Here is a 12,665-nt window from a genome sequence, read left to right as displayed (position 1 = left end):
TGGTAACGGGGATATATTTTTGGCCCAGTTTACTAACGGAGGACAAAAGTGAGCTATATACCATAATTTAGGGATATTATTGGACCTTTTGCGTATTGTTATTGTAATAGACAATAGAAAGGGAAGATATCTGAAACTAGCCTTTTAACAATGTCCGTCTGTCCCCCCTCGCACAGTAAGTAACCGTGTTTCTCTCCTCTTTACGCTCACATGCATTAAAAAAATAAAAAAGATTGGTCTATTGGTTTCTTTCTTCTATTCATTTTCAGCTGCCATTTTGCTTTAAAAGTAAAGTAGAAAGTTTACTAAAATGGTACTAGCTAAATAGTGGAAAGAGAATCACCCCTGTAATTAGAAGAATGCGACAACTTGTCGAAATAATTTCAACAGGAGTTTGCTTTGCTTCTGCTGACAACAATACATTTCATTCAGTCCCTTGAATTTTTTTCCCTTTCTCTCCATTTCTTCTAGGGTTTCTACCCCATCCCTTTACTGCTTCTCCTCTAGGGTTTTGTACCAACACCCCTCACTTTACCTTTTTTTTAGGCCATATTCCTTTTAATTTACACTACTTCAATTTCCCAATTATTCGGAGGTAGAATTTTTGATGCATTTGAATATTTCTTAGCTGAAGCAAGTTGTAGCAGCAGTTACTGCTCTGGTACTGAAGACAGATGAATTGAGATCGACAGCCGAAATTGTAGATCTTTGTGAGGGTGTTATGGCATTCATACAAGTTTAAATCGGCCAAGATCGAACATTATTTTTACCTTTTGGTGATGTTAATTGACAATTGGAGTGGAAAAGACATATCACTAGTGTTGCAAACATGCATTTTGGTAAACTGGATGATTCTCCCATGTTCCGTAAACAGGTTTGTTCTTCCTCTTCTTTAGCTGATATTGTAACTTTAGGCGATAAAAACTAAGAGAATTATCCTGCTTCTTACTCTTTCGCTTTAATTCTTGCTTGACTAGTTAAGGATCCACTATTATGAAAAATTTGTTTCTTTAGCCACCAAACATTGCACTTTCGGATACATGGAAAGTGCACTTTTTCTTTTTTTCCTTTTAAATCTTAAATGCTACTACGTTTTTTATGAGATAAGTGGCGAGAAGGGCAATTAGTTTTCTCTTGATATAGTAATCTCAGATGACTTTGAGTTGGCAATTTCATAGCTGGAGCTTTGATGAGTCAAATACAAAATGGAAATGCAAGTCATATTTCAAAGTGAAAATTGAGTTTTGGTTGCTAACTCCTATGATGAATATATCCTTGAAGATGGTGAGTTTAGATGAAAGTATGCATTATGTGCTCCAATGAAGTTGTTGTTACGTCTTCGTCTACATTTATTTCAAAAATTTTGCCAAGTCAAACCTCACTGTTCTACTCAAAGGGAGAAATTTTTGGTTCTTTAAGTCGATCCTCACAGATTTTAGCTTTGTTTGTGGACTGATGTTTGGGTGAAACAGCTGCAATGCTTGGAAGAAAGTGCTGAATCCTTAAGAGAAAGAAGCTTGAAGTTCTATAAAGGATGTCGAAAATACACGTGAGTGTCTTTGACCATTGTTGGCTTAATAAACTATGCTTTGTTCTTTTTCATTTGGTTTCTTATCGAGCATGTCGAGACTATGAGTGAGTTATCTAATGCATGTGATTTCATCCCAGAACACTTTCCCTTTAATGGAGTGTGGGTTTCAATAGTTTTAATGGGGTTGTACCACTTTTTGGTCAAATGACTGCTTGAATTTTATTTTTTCTGTTTTGATTTTTGTAGGTTCTATCTCATAATAAAGTTTTTATTCAACTTTGAACTTCTAAATCTAGTTGGTTTACCATAACATTCTACTGTTTAAAAAAAGGAAAAGAAAAAGAATGTCTTCTGATTTCTTAAAAGAGGTAGCTACCTGGCGTATGCAACAAATGACTTAATATTTTTCTTAGAATCTTGTTGATGTGTCCTTCCTGAAATTCTAGTAGTTGAAAACGATTATTTTTGTTGGATGTTCCAGCTATAAAGACAGTACTTAATGTTGCATAGAGACCACAACTGTTTATTAGATTAGTGGAGGGTTGTTCAGTTGCCTGTCAATGGGCAAGGTCACGGTGAAAGCTTGTTAATTTGTGTTATAGGGCTTGAGTGTTTATATCAGTTCAATGGTTTGCTTTCTACAAGTCTTTTTTGGTTGTTTTGTTGATTAATAGATGCCCAACCTCTTGTTTTATCCTTGGTGAATTTGTAGTGGTTTTCAAGTATCAGTTTTTCTTTTCTACTTTCAGGGAAGGACTTGGAGAGGGATATGATGGAGATATTGCTTTCGCAAGCGCCCTGGAAACCTTTGGTGGGGGGCACAATGATCCCATTAGTGTTGCATTTGGAGGTATGTAAAAAGTTGGTACATATATTCATATAATGTTCGGCAGTTTAAAGTCTTTATCATAGAGTAATGAGCACTCCAAAATAGCTTCTTGCGCACTATTTTATCTGTCCAATGGCAATTAGACTGTTCTAAGCTTTTTCTTTTCTCAAGTGCTAATAACAATTGGCAAAACATGAGATGCACTTGGGTTCATGGATAAAGAGATGTCTCACAGAGTAATGGAAACGTGAGAAATTATTGGTGAGGGAAATATATATTTTTACAAGCCTCACCTTCCCCTTAGAAAAGAAGTCCAGCAACCTTCTATTCCTGTCTCAATGATCCACCATTTCACAACTTATAAGAAAAATTGTGATCCTCTACATTGTTTGTAGTCTCTATTCTCTAGACTTTATTTTTATCTTATTTTTTGTTTCTTTGCCTCACTGCCTTCTTAAAGGTAACGGTAAGGTATGCGTACACACTACCCTCCCCAGACCCCACTTGTGGGATTACACTGGGTTTGTTGTTGTCGTTGTTGTTATTGTTGTTGTATTTTTTGTTTCTTTGGTATCTGTCTATTTGGTATTGCCATTTGAGTGTGCTGAGAATGAGACATGAACATTGGTTTAACGTGGTACTTGTTTATGTAATCTGGAGTTTGGATCACATCTCCAATTAGTCACATGCCAAGTTTGACGAGAATGTCTTGGGGATTCAGAAAATTTCCTGGACCTGTTTTGCTTGTTTTACTAAACAAAATTTACTGTAGTGTTTAATGATCAGAATTTAGCGAGACTTAGTTGAGGATCTTCTACATTGCAACATTGTATGTCTCATAAAGTATCCAGATAGTATAAGTCATTGTCCGACTGAAAATCTCCAGAACTATTCTCCCTTCATTTTTGGCATCAGCTAAATGGCGTCATTTCAAAATTTGTATCTGACCAGCATAAAGGGATTGGCTCTACTAAATGCTGAAATACCTTTCGATATTCTAACTAGTGCTTTGACATTTATGAATTCATAGTTTCCCACTTTTACTTCACAAGTTTCATATGACAAAACCAGTTTCAACATGTGATCTTTAGTTGAATAATGCCCCATTAAGTGTTCAATTACTTACTCAGTTCTAATTGTAGGCCCTGTAATGACTAAGTTTACTATTGCACTGAGGGAAATCGGGACTTATAAGGAAGTTCTTCGGTCACAGGTAAAGTTTCCAGTGGTTTCTCAGTTTTCTGTTATTGTTGCAATATTGTTTCGGATGCTATATTGCTCAACTCCTTATTCGAGGCAGAAAGCAGCACCGGTTGCCTTTCAAGAGATGATTTCAAAATCTATTCAATATTACCCTTTTCTCTGGGTGTGCTTCCCGGGGTTATTGTCTCGACCAGTTTCACCTTGATATGGAGTATACTGGCTTCTAAGAAAGGTCATTTTGAATGAGCCCCATTCTAAGCTCTATCTTGTCCCGACACTCATTAGCTCCATTCTAAGCTCTATCTTGTCCCTGACACTCATTTCTGCAATATCTGTGTTAAAATCTTTCCGATCTTAACCTTTAAGAACACATAACACCGATTTTCATCATCTGTGACCTAAGAAATATGGTTTTTTGCCCTAATAAAAAAGAAATATGGTTCTTTTTTTGTCCCTTTTATTTTTTTCTCTCCTTTTATGTGAACTTGAATATCGCCTTCTTTCATCAGTAAGTTATCTCTTCTTGTGCTAGTTGAATTATTCACTGTTTTTGTTTCCATCAGTAGCAGCAGAATTTTCTGATCTCTTTGATATTTGATTCTTTTACCCGGCATTCTTCTTGACTTTACTCATTCCATAATTAAATTTCTAGATTTTTCCTCCTGAGTCTCTCCTTCCTATGAGAAGAATAAAAATATAACTGCAAGTGATTTCTTCTCATCTGTCTAAGCCTTGGTAGACATGCTGGTGGGAGGTAGCAGGTACCCAGTGGAATAGTCGAGGTGCACACAAGTTGGCCCCAAAAAGAAAAAGATAAAAATATAACTGCAAGTGATCTGGTTAGTTGATAGTCGGATTTAACTAACCACCTACTTCTCCGACATTCATACTATATTCTCAGGTTGAGCATATGCTGAATGATCGGTTGCTGCAGTTTGTGAATATAGATCTGCAAGATGTCAAGGTATTCTTGGACTTCCCTTCTTTTCTAAAAGGCATTTCTGATTGCTACTTCAGGTTTATAAACATATACATATGCCCCCAGGACTCTGGTCTACTGTTAAGCGCAACCCGTGATGTGTGGGTTAGGCACACGTCACGGTTTTGAATCCCGGGACAAAAGCGTGGTAGTTAAGTGGATAAGGTTAGAAGGGCGGACCCATTATCCGCATTCGAACCATGAGCCATTGGGCCTTGGGATTTCTCGGTTTATTAAAAAAAATCCACATGTGATAAACCTGATTTTGTGGGCTTAAATGTTCAAATATAATAAAATGATTTTGTAAGTATTTGCTACAAGGAGTTCTCTTTGTGCAGGAAGCTCGGAAGCGCTTTGACAAGGCTAGTCTTCTTTATGATCAGGTATTCTTATTCCTAATGCTTGTGAGAAATTTCACCATCTGATGCTTTGCTGATGTATTTTTCTGTAGATAGTATTCGGTATGCAGAAATCTTTCCTCTATTAAACACCCATTAAAGATATCTTTGTCAAAAAATGTTGTAATACATTACTAGCACGTAGCTATTATCATGATATTTTGGTTTACCTCGATTGTTTCCTCCCATTTGAAAATGTCTCTTAGTGATATGTTTAGCACTTCACTGGGGTTGAAGGAACTCTTTAAGTTTGCACAAAACATGCTAGTTGATTGGAGTTCTGAATTAAAAGAACTAGGAATACTTCCTCTGTTGTTGATTTAATTTTGGGATTTTCTATTATATCCATTAGTAAACATTATCTAATTCTCATCGATATATGCTCCATGCTGCAGGCTCGCGAGAAGTTTTTGTCACTAAGGAAAGGCACAAAAAGTGACATTGCGAGTGTACTAGAGGAGGTATAGTCAGAAATAGCAGCCAGCCATGCCTACTGCCTATAACATTGTGAAGTCACACCTGTTTTACATTTCCACATATTATTGACTACTTTGGAAATAAAGGAAGGCAAAAAAAAACGTAACATGGTTTTAACTCATCCAGGAACTTCATAGTGCGAGATCAACTTTCGAGCAAGCTCGATTCAGTTTGGTGAGTGAATCTGGAGTTAGAGCATCTCAAGGAATCTCTTAGATTTTATGTTTCAGAAAGTGTTACCACAGTAGCAATGGCATGTTGACTTTTTTTTCCTTTTTGAATCATAACAATCTAGGTAACCGCCCTTTCTAATGTTGAAGCAAAGAAACGGTTTGAATTCTTGGAGGCAGTTAGTGGTACAATGGATGCTCATCTTCGTTATTTCAAACAGGCATGTCATACTGCTGGGAACTATTCTAGCCTATTTGTTTCCAGCTTCTCACATTCTATTTCTATCTTTTAGGGATATGAGCTTTTGCATCAGATGGAGCCATATATCAATCAGGTGTGTCTTGTTGTTGCTTTTCATTGGTGGCAATTTGATTGAGGTCGCTACAATTAAAATAACAGATAGGTACAATAAATTTTTGGTTTATTTCCTACAGAGGTTAATGATCAAATTTACATTTAGGTAATGGAGAATGAGATACCTTGCATCTTCTGCCAACTGTCCTCAATTTCTGTCTTTTCATACTTAGAATGGTTCCAACTGGCTCTTTTCATGTCTCCTTATGTCTCATGGATCTCGAAATACACGGCAAACAATCTTATAATGTTTCCAGGACTCTATTTCTTATATGTTGTGTATTGACTCATTGTCTTGTCATGGGACCTACAATGACTGGGACTGAGAGTCATTGAATACTTGAGTTGCTGCCAATATGACATGATACGTTAAATGCATAAATAGTAATTGGCATTTGTTGCTGTCTCATAGGTGGTAGATATTGAAGGGTCATTTTAAATCTTTTTGCAGGTCCTGACTTATGCTCAGCAGTCTAGAGAGCGCTCCAACTATGAGAAGGCAGCTCTCAACGAAAAGATGCAAGAATACAAGAGACAAGTAGATCGAGAGAGCAGGTGGTTTTCGAATGGATCTAATGGATCTCCTAATGGAGATGGTATACAAGCCATTGGCAGAAGTTCACATAAGCAGATAGAAGCTGTCATGCAATCTGCTTCAAGGGGAAAGGTGTTGAAACTATTATATCATCGAGAACCCTTGCGTTAATCTTATTGTATCCTTTATGTATTTGCTTTCATGTTTTTAAAGTGCTTCTATCTGCCCTTCACATCTATCATCAGCTAAAACTACAGAGATCTTTCAGGTTCAAACCATCAGACAAGGTTATCTCTCAAAGCGCTCATCAAACTTGAGGGGAGACTGGAAAAGAAGGTTTTTTGTTCTTGATAGCCGTGGAATGCTGTACTACTATCGCAAACAGAACACCAAACCATCTGTGAGTACTACCTGCAATATAGGCTGGGATGTAAAAGTAATACCATCCAACTAACCCTGATTTGTGGTCTATTGAGTTCACTTTCTATTCTGCAGGGGTCAGGTGGTCAACATTCTGGCCAGAGAAATAGTTCCGAGCTTGGGTCTGGACTTCTGAGTCGCTGGCTGTCATCCCATTATCATGGTGGTGTACATGATGAAAAGTCTGTTGCTCATCACACTGTAAACCTTTTGACATCAACAATAAAGATTGATGCTGAACAATCAGATCTGCGGTTTTGCTTCAGGATTATCTCCCCTACAAAGAGCTACACCTTGCAGGTGAATAGCTATCGCATTTTCATTTTGGATATCTCATGCCAACCATTGCACTATTCTTGCAGGGTGGATTGTGTGCTAGACTTGTGAGATCAGAATTTATAGGTTTCCCCGTTATTGCAGGCAGAGAGTGCGTTGGACCAAATAGATTGGATTGAGAAAATAACAGGAGTTATTGCTTCTTTGTTGAGTTCTCAGGCTCCTGACAGGGTAACTATGGGAAGCTGCTATACATTTTTGTTGCCTTAATTCGGTGCATAATCAATAACAATGTTCAAGCTTTATTTTTCAGTGTTTGACTGCCAGTCCTATGGGAAGTGGTCATCATCGCTCTGCCAGTGAGAGCAGTTCATTTGAAAGTTCAGATTTTGACCCGCCTGCAGTTGAAGACCATTCATTTGACAGGCTTACCTCTGCACATTATGAGCGCCATTTCAGAAATTCACAACAGCTACGATCTGCACCAAAAGCTGAACAGCCAATTGACACATTACGTAGAGTATGTGGGAATGATAAGTGCGCTGATTGTGGTGCCGCTGAACCAGATTGGGCATCTTTAAATCTTGGTGTTCTTGTCTGTATTGAATGTTCAGGTGTTCATCGTAATCTTGGTGTGCATGTATCAAAGGTAAATGTTAGATTTCTAATACATATATCTATTCTGCCTCTTGTTGGGATCTAAAATTCATTTCTTTTCTGTGCATATTCTTTTATTTCTAGTTAGAACGGTTAAAGTTGGAATCCATAAAAGTGGCTTCTGGCAATTGCATGGATTTACCTTGTATTTAACATACTAAAGATCTGTTGAGACTTTTTGAACTTTAAGCAGTAGAATGGTACAAGATCACCTAAAAGATTGTTTCTTATTCTCTTACTTTTATTTACTGAAAATCAGTTACTTTGATTGTTTTAGAGGTTGACAACCATGTAATTTGCAAGAGGCAAATAATTATGAATTCAGAATTTTCTGCTTGGTTTATGGCTCTCATATATGTGGCTGTATTGGAAATTCTTTAGGTAGTTGAATGGCCAGAACTTGTGGGATGCCACTGGGTTTTTTGTTGTTGTAGTTGAATGGTCAGAAAAATGAAATTTCTAGTGTTCCTCTTGATGGTAGCTTTAATGATACATGTGATACTGGTGTGCTGGTAGATTATGAAACTTTAGACTAGCTTTTGAAAGCTATGCATGTTAGTTTTCTTCTTTCTGACAGTTGGAGTTGTTAAGAAAAGACACGTCTGTTGAGCATTTACTTTGTATAAGCCCCTGTGAACATTTTTGTGTTTGTAGTTGATAGGCCTTTCTATAGTTAACGACCAGTTATAACATTTATATTGGTGCATTGAGTTGGTTTCTCCATCTTCTCCTCAGCTGTGGTCGTTTCTTTGCAGGTGAGGTCACTGACACTTGATGTCAAAGTATGGGAGCCTTCTGTTATAGCTTTATTTCAGTCGTTGGGGAATACCTTTGCAAATTCAGTCTGGGAGGAGTCGCTGCAAGCAAGAGGTGCTTTCCAAGTTAACGTGTGTGCTGCCAGGTAAGTTACCCCCTCAATCATTTCTCCTCTGAAGTTTATCTTCAGCTTTCTGATATAAATTGGCTGTTTCAAACTGAAGCTCGTACAGATCTGATAAACTGCAACAGCTCTACATCAGCAAGCCAAGTCATGCTGATCCCATTTCAACCAAGGAGAAATTCATCCATGCAAAGGTCTACTATCATCCTTCAGAATTGTTTTGACATTGAGCATTTTTATTCTTCCATACTTTTATATCAGTCAGATTTGTAGAAGAGACATCCTTGGTTGCGTAAGTGTTATCACCTATGAAGAAATATGTCACTGCGAGACTGCAAAGATCTCTGAGAATATCAGAGTGCTAGCTTGAAAACTGCAGTCACACCATCAAGAAGATTCCCTTGTCCCATTTTTGTTCTTGGAACTCTGATATTGGCAAACTCTATGGATATCATGTGTTTAGAAATGAAGTTTCTTGATATGTTTGGGAGCTTGGTAACTGGCCCGAGGAATTGAATTAGTGGAGAAGGAAAAAAAATGGCAATCTCAACCCGTGGCCCCTCTCTCTTCCCAAATTGAAAAAAACCCATACAAGTATAGAAAAAAAAAAGAAAAAAGAAAAAAGAAAAACCTAACCTTTTTCTCACATCCATAGTCTAGTTTGATTGGGAATGATGTCTTTTAAGCACGAAGTACTCAAGTGCCCTCACATGATGGAAGAATTGAGCTTATTGTGGGCTGGTTATTCAGGCCTGCAATTGGCTGTCTTTACCTTTTTTTTTTTGTTAGCCTAACATATTCATTTCTCCTATAAAATTGACTATTTTGACTTTTATAATTTCGCAATAGTTTCCTGGTTATTAATTTGATATTTTCTCCATTATCACAGTATGCAGATAAAACATTTGTCCGGCGGACCAAGGACAGTCACTCTGTAGCACAAATGATGTGGGAGGCTGTTCGAGCTAATGATAAGAAAGCTGTGTATCGCCTTATTGTAAGCTCTGAAGCAGATGTTAATGCTATTTACAAGCAAGTCGCATCTAATTCTTCCTTAACCCTAGCCAAAGTAATGCTGTTACAAGAACAACCATACTCTGATCCAAGCTCTACTTGCTTAAAAATGGAATTTGCAAGTCCAAGTGAAAGGCATATAATTAGGGACTTTGATGGGTGCTCCCTTCTACACCTTGCTTGTGAAACAGCTGACCTAGGGATGCTAGAGCTTCTTATGCAGTATGGTGCAAACATAAATGCTTCAGATTCAAGTGGTCAGGCACCACTTCATTGGAGCGTTATAATAGGCAAAGCTGCATTTGCTAAGTTGCTTCTTGCAAGGTAATCAGTAGTATACTGTGCTAATACGTATATGTTTCCCCATTAGTGTTTCATTGGGTGGGGGTGGTCATATTTCTTAATTAATCTTCTGATGGGGGCAGTTGCATGTACCCTACTAATTTATCCTTTTGTAAACCATATCAGTAAGCAATTCAATTCTCCGTCTGTTAACATTTGCCCTCTTGCGGGATTAACTACAGGGGTGCTGATCCACATGCTTTGGACGGGGAAAGTAAAACCCCTTATGATCTTGCATTGGACTCAAATTTTGATGACAGTGAGGTCCTTAGTCTCTTGTCAGACACAACTACTTAATATATTCAAGAGAGTATATACCAAATGAGGACAGAGATTGAAGGTGTAGCCTTTGTTGAAACGAAACCAGGGTTCAGTTCTTTGTAATTATCTTAGTGAATTTTGTGGTGAAGGACACCGCTGCTTGTGCATAAAGGACTCACTGTTGAATGTTGTGGTTGGCAGGATGGCTGGGGTCTACACTTCTGGAATCTTAATATGAAGTATAATGCTAGGGGTGGTCTTTCAAGCTTGATTTTGGAGGTCAATGCATTGAAGGGTTGCAGTATTTTTGTTGTAAAGCTGCTTTCTCACTTATCAGTTTTATTGGTTTTTGTTTTTAGAGTTCTGTTTTTGTGGTAGGTTCAGGGTATTCGCCTTGCGTGCTGGTGTTTGGTGTACATTTGTCGGTTATCTTTTGTTGTATAGCCCGTGTATATCTAAACCTAAGTGGTAATTTAACTGAGGGAAATGTATTTGCCAGTCGTGTTCTATTTAACCTAAAATTTGACTAATAAGTTAAATCAATTAAATTTGTATATTTTGGCCTTAAGCAATTGATTTAGTCCAATTTCGTTGATCTTTGAAAGTAGGAGATGAGCAGATAAAATTGATAGTAGCAAGTAAGAACAATGAGAATAAGAACGATGTGAAAATAATAAAGCGAAAAGAAAGAGCTTTTTATTGATGAATCTTTGAGCAATCCCAGTAGCTTAACGTGGCTGAAAGCGTGTAACGATTTTGGCATAATATCCATTCCAATTAGAGCCCACACAAATGGGGAAAGGGGGATATTTATACTCTAACCCTTATACAATCGTTTTCCTAATTTCCCGCCTAGCCGTTCCTGACATTATATGCATTCAACGCGGATCTCGTTGGTTAAGTTTAGAAATGGCGTAACTAATGGGCATGATCATGAATGGATCCTCGTATCTCATGGTTTGTACCTCCATGTGAATATCTACCCGGATCCTTATGGCTTCTCGGTATGTAGAATCTGTGGTTTCCATGGCTCGAGGCATGTCGTGTTTTTCTGGATATAATGTCCGCTTCTCAATCTTTCAGCTATCAGGACTAAAGATAGTTGTCATCGATCTCCTGCTCGGATTCCCATGTAGCCTTCTCGATCGGTTGACCTCTCCGATGAAGGTTTCTGGATATAATGTCCGCTTCTCAATCTTTCAGCTATCAGGACTAAAGATAATTGTCATCGATCTCCTGCTCGGATTCCCATGTAGCCTTCTCGATCGGTTGACCTCTCCAATGCACCTTCATCGAAGCTATATTCTTCAACCTCAACTTTCGAACCTGCCGGTCCAAAATGGTCACCGGCTCCACATCATAAGTCAAATCTCCATCTAACTGCACAGTGTTGAAGTCTAAAACATGTGACGGATCACCATAATGCTTCCGGAGCATCAAAACATGAAATATTGGGTGAACACCTCAAAGACTAGGTGGCAAGGCAAGTCTATAGACCACCTCTCCAACCCTCTCAAGCACCTCAAAAGGACTAATATACCTGGGGCTCAACTTCCCCTTCTTCCCCAATCTCATCACACCCTTCATGGGTGGAACTTTGAGTAGAACCTCCTCACCTACCATGTATACAACATCACGAGCCTTCATGTTAGCATAACTCTTCTGCCTGGACTGTGTTGTACAAAACCGCTCCTGAATCACGTTCATCTTTTCCAAGGCATCACAGACCAAATCAGTGCCCAACAACCTAGCCTCCCCAGGCTCAGACCAACCAACTGGAGAACGACATCTCCTCCCATATAAGGCCTCATAAGGAGCCATCTGAATACTCGATTAAAAGCTGTCGTCGAGGCGAACTCTGCTAATGGAAGAAATGAATCCCAAAAATCTCCGAAATCAATAACACAAGCGCATAACATGTCCTCCAAGATCTGAATAGTGCGCTCGGACTGCCCGTCCGTTTAGGGACGAAATGTTATACTCACCTCTACCTATGTGCCCAACTCTCGTTGCACTGCTCTCCAAATCTGAGATGTGAACCGAATGTCTTGATCCAATGTGAACTATGTGCCAAACTCTCGTTGCAGTGATCTCCAAATATGCAATGTGAACTGAGTGCCTCGATCCGAGATAATAGACACGTGCACACCATGAAGGCGAACAATCTCACAAATGTAAATCTGAGCCAACTGCTCTGAAGAGTAGGTAGTCACAACTGGAATGAAGTGTGCAGACTTAGTAAGTCTGTCCACAATAATCCATACTGCATCATATTCTTCAAGGTTCATGGAAGTCCAACTATAAAATCCATCGTGATACTCTCCCATTTCCACTTCGG

General features: G+C 38.5%; 2 protein-coding genes across 4 annotated transcripts; one reads left to right on the top strand and one right to left on the bottom strand.

The window, feature by feature from the left end:
- The first annotated feature begins 246 nt into the window (after nucleotides 1-246).
- Nucleotides 247-10,881, top strand: LOC104103861 (ADP-ribosylation factor GTPase-activating protein AGD3). 3 transcript variants are annotated; one of them, XR_687999.4, is made up of 20 exons: nucleotides 247-874; nucleotides 1,473-1,549; nucleotides 2,281-2,381; nucleotides 3,503-3,573; nucleotides 4,465-4,527; nucleotides 4,881-4,925; nucleotides 5,336-5,401; nucleotides 5,544-5,591; nucleotides 5,713-5,808; nucleotides 5,881-5,922; nucleotides 6,394-6,609; nucleotides 6,746-6,877; nucleotides 6,973-7,197; nucleotides 7,318-7,404; nucleotides 7,487-7,822; nucleotides 8,586-8,731; nucleotides 8,811-8,904; nucleotides 9,600-10,048; nucleotides 10,249-10,434; nucleotides 10,529-10,881. XR_687999.4 is itself a non-coding variant. In XM_009611803.4 (20 exons), exons 1-19 carry the CDS (start codon nucleotides 830-832, stop codon nucleotides 10,361-10,363), a joined length of 2,454 nt encoding a protein of 817 aa, XP_009610098.1. In that variant the 5' UTR covers nucleotides 247-829; the 3' UTR covers nucleotides 10,364-10,406; nucleotides 10,529-10,881. The 3 variants fall into 3 exon arrangements, 1 of the variants encoding a protein (XP_009610098.1); XR_688000.4 differs by having other exon boundaries at nucleotides 10,249-10,446; XM_009611803.4 differs by having other exon boundaries at nucleotides 10,249-10,406.
- Nucleotides 10,882-11,539: 658 nt separating this feature from the next.
- On the bottom strand, nucleotides 11,540-12,148 carry LOC138897424 (uncharacterized). The gene is made up of 2 exons (XM_070183393.1): nucleotides 11,828-12,148; nucleotides 11,540-11,707 (listed from the first exon to the last, which is right to left on the bottom strand). The coding sequence occupies exons 1-2, from the start codon at nucleotides 12,146-12,148 to the stop codon at nucleotides 11,540-11,542; spliced, it is 489 nt and encodes a 162-aa protein (XP_070039494.1).
- Between the last annotated feature and the right edge of the window lie 517 nt (nucleotides 12,149-12,665).

The sequence above is a fragment of the Nicotiana tomentosiformis genome, chromosome 8, assembly GCF_000390325.3.
Source record: "Nicotiana tomentosiformis chromosome 8, ASM39032v3, whole genome shotgun sequence".
Taxonomy (NCBI): Eukaryota; Viridiplantae; Streptophyta; class Magnoliopsida; order Solanales; family Solanaceae; genus Nicotiana; species Nicotiana tomentosiformis.
Note: the sequence above shows the minus strand (reverse complement) of the source record. Positions and strands in the feature narration are given on the sequence as shown.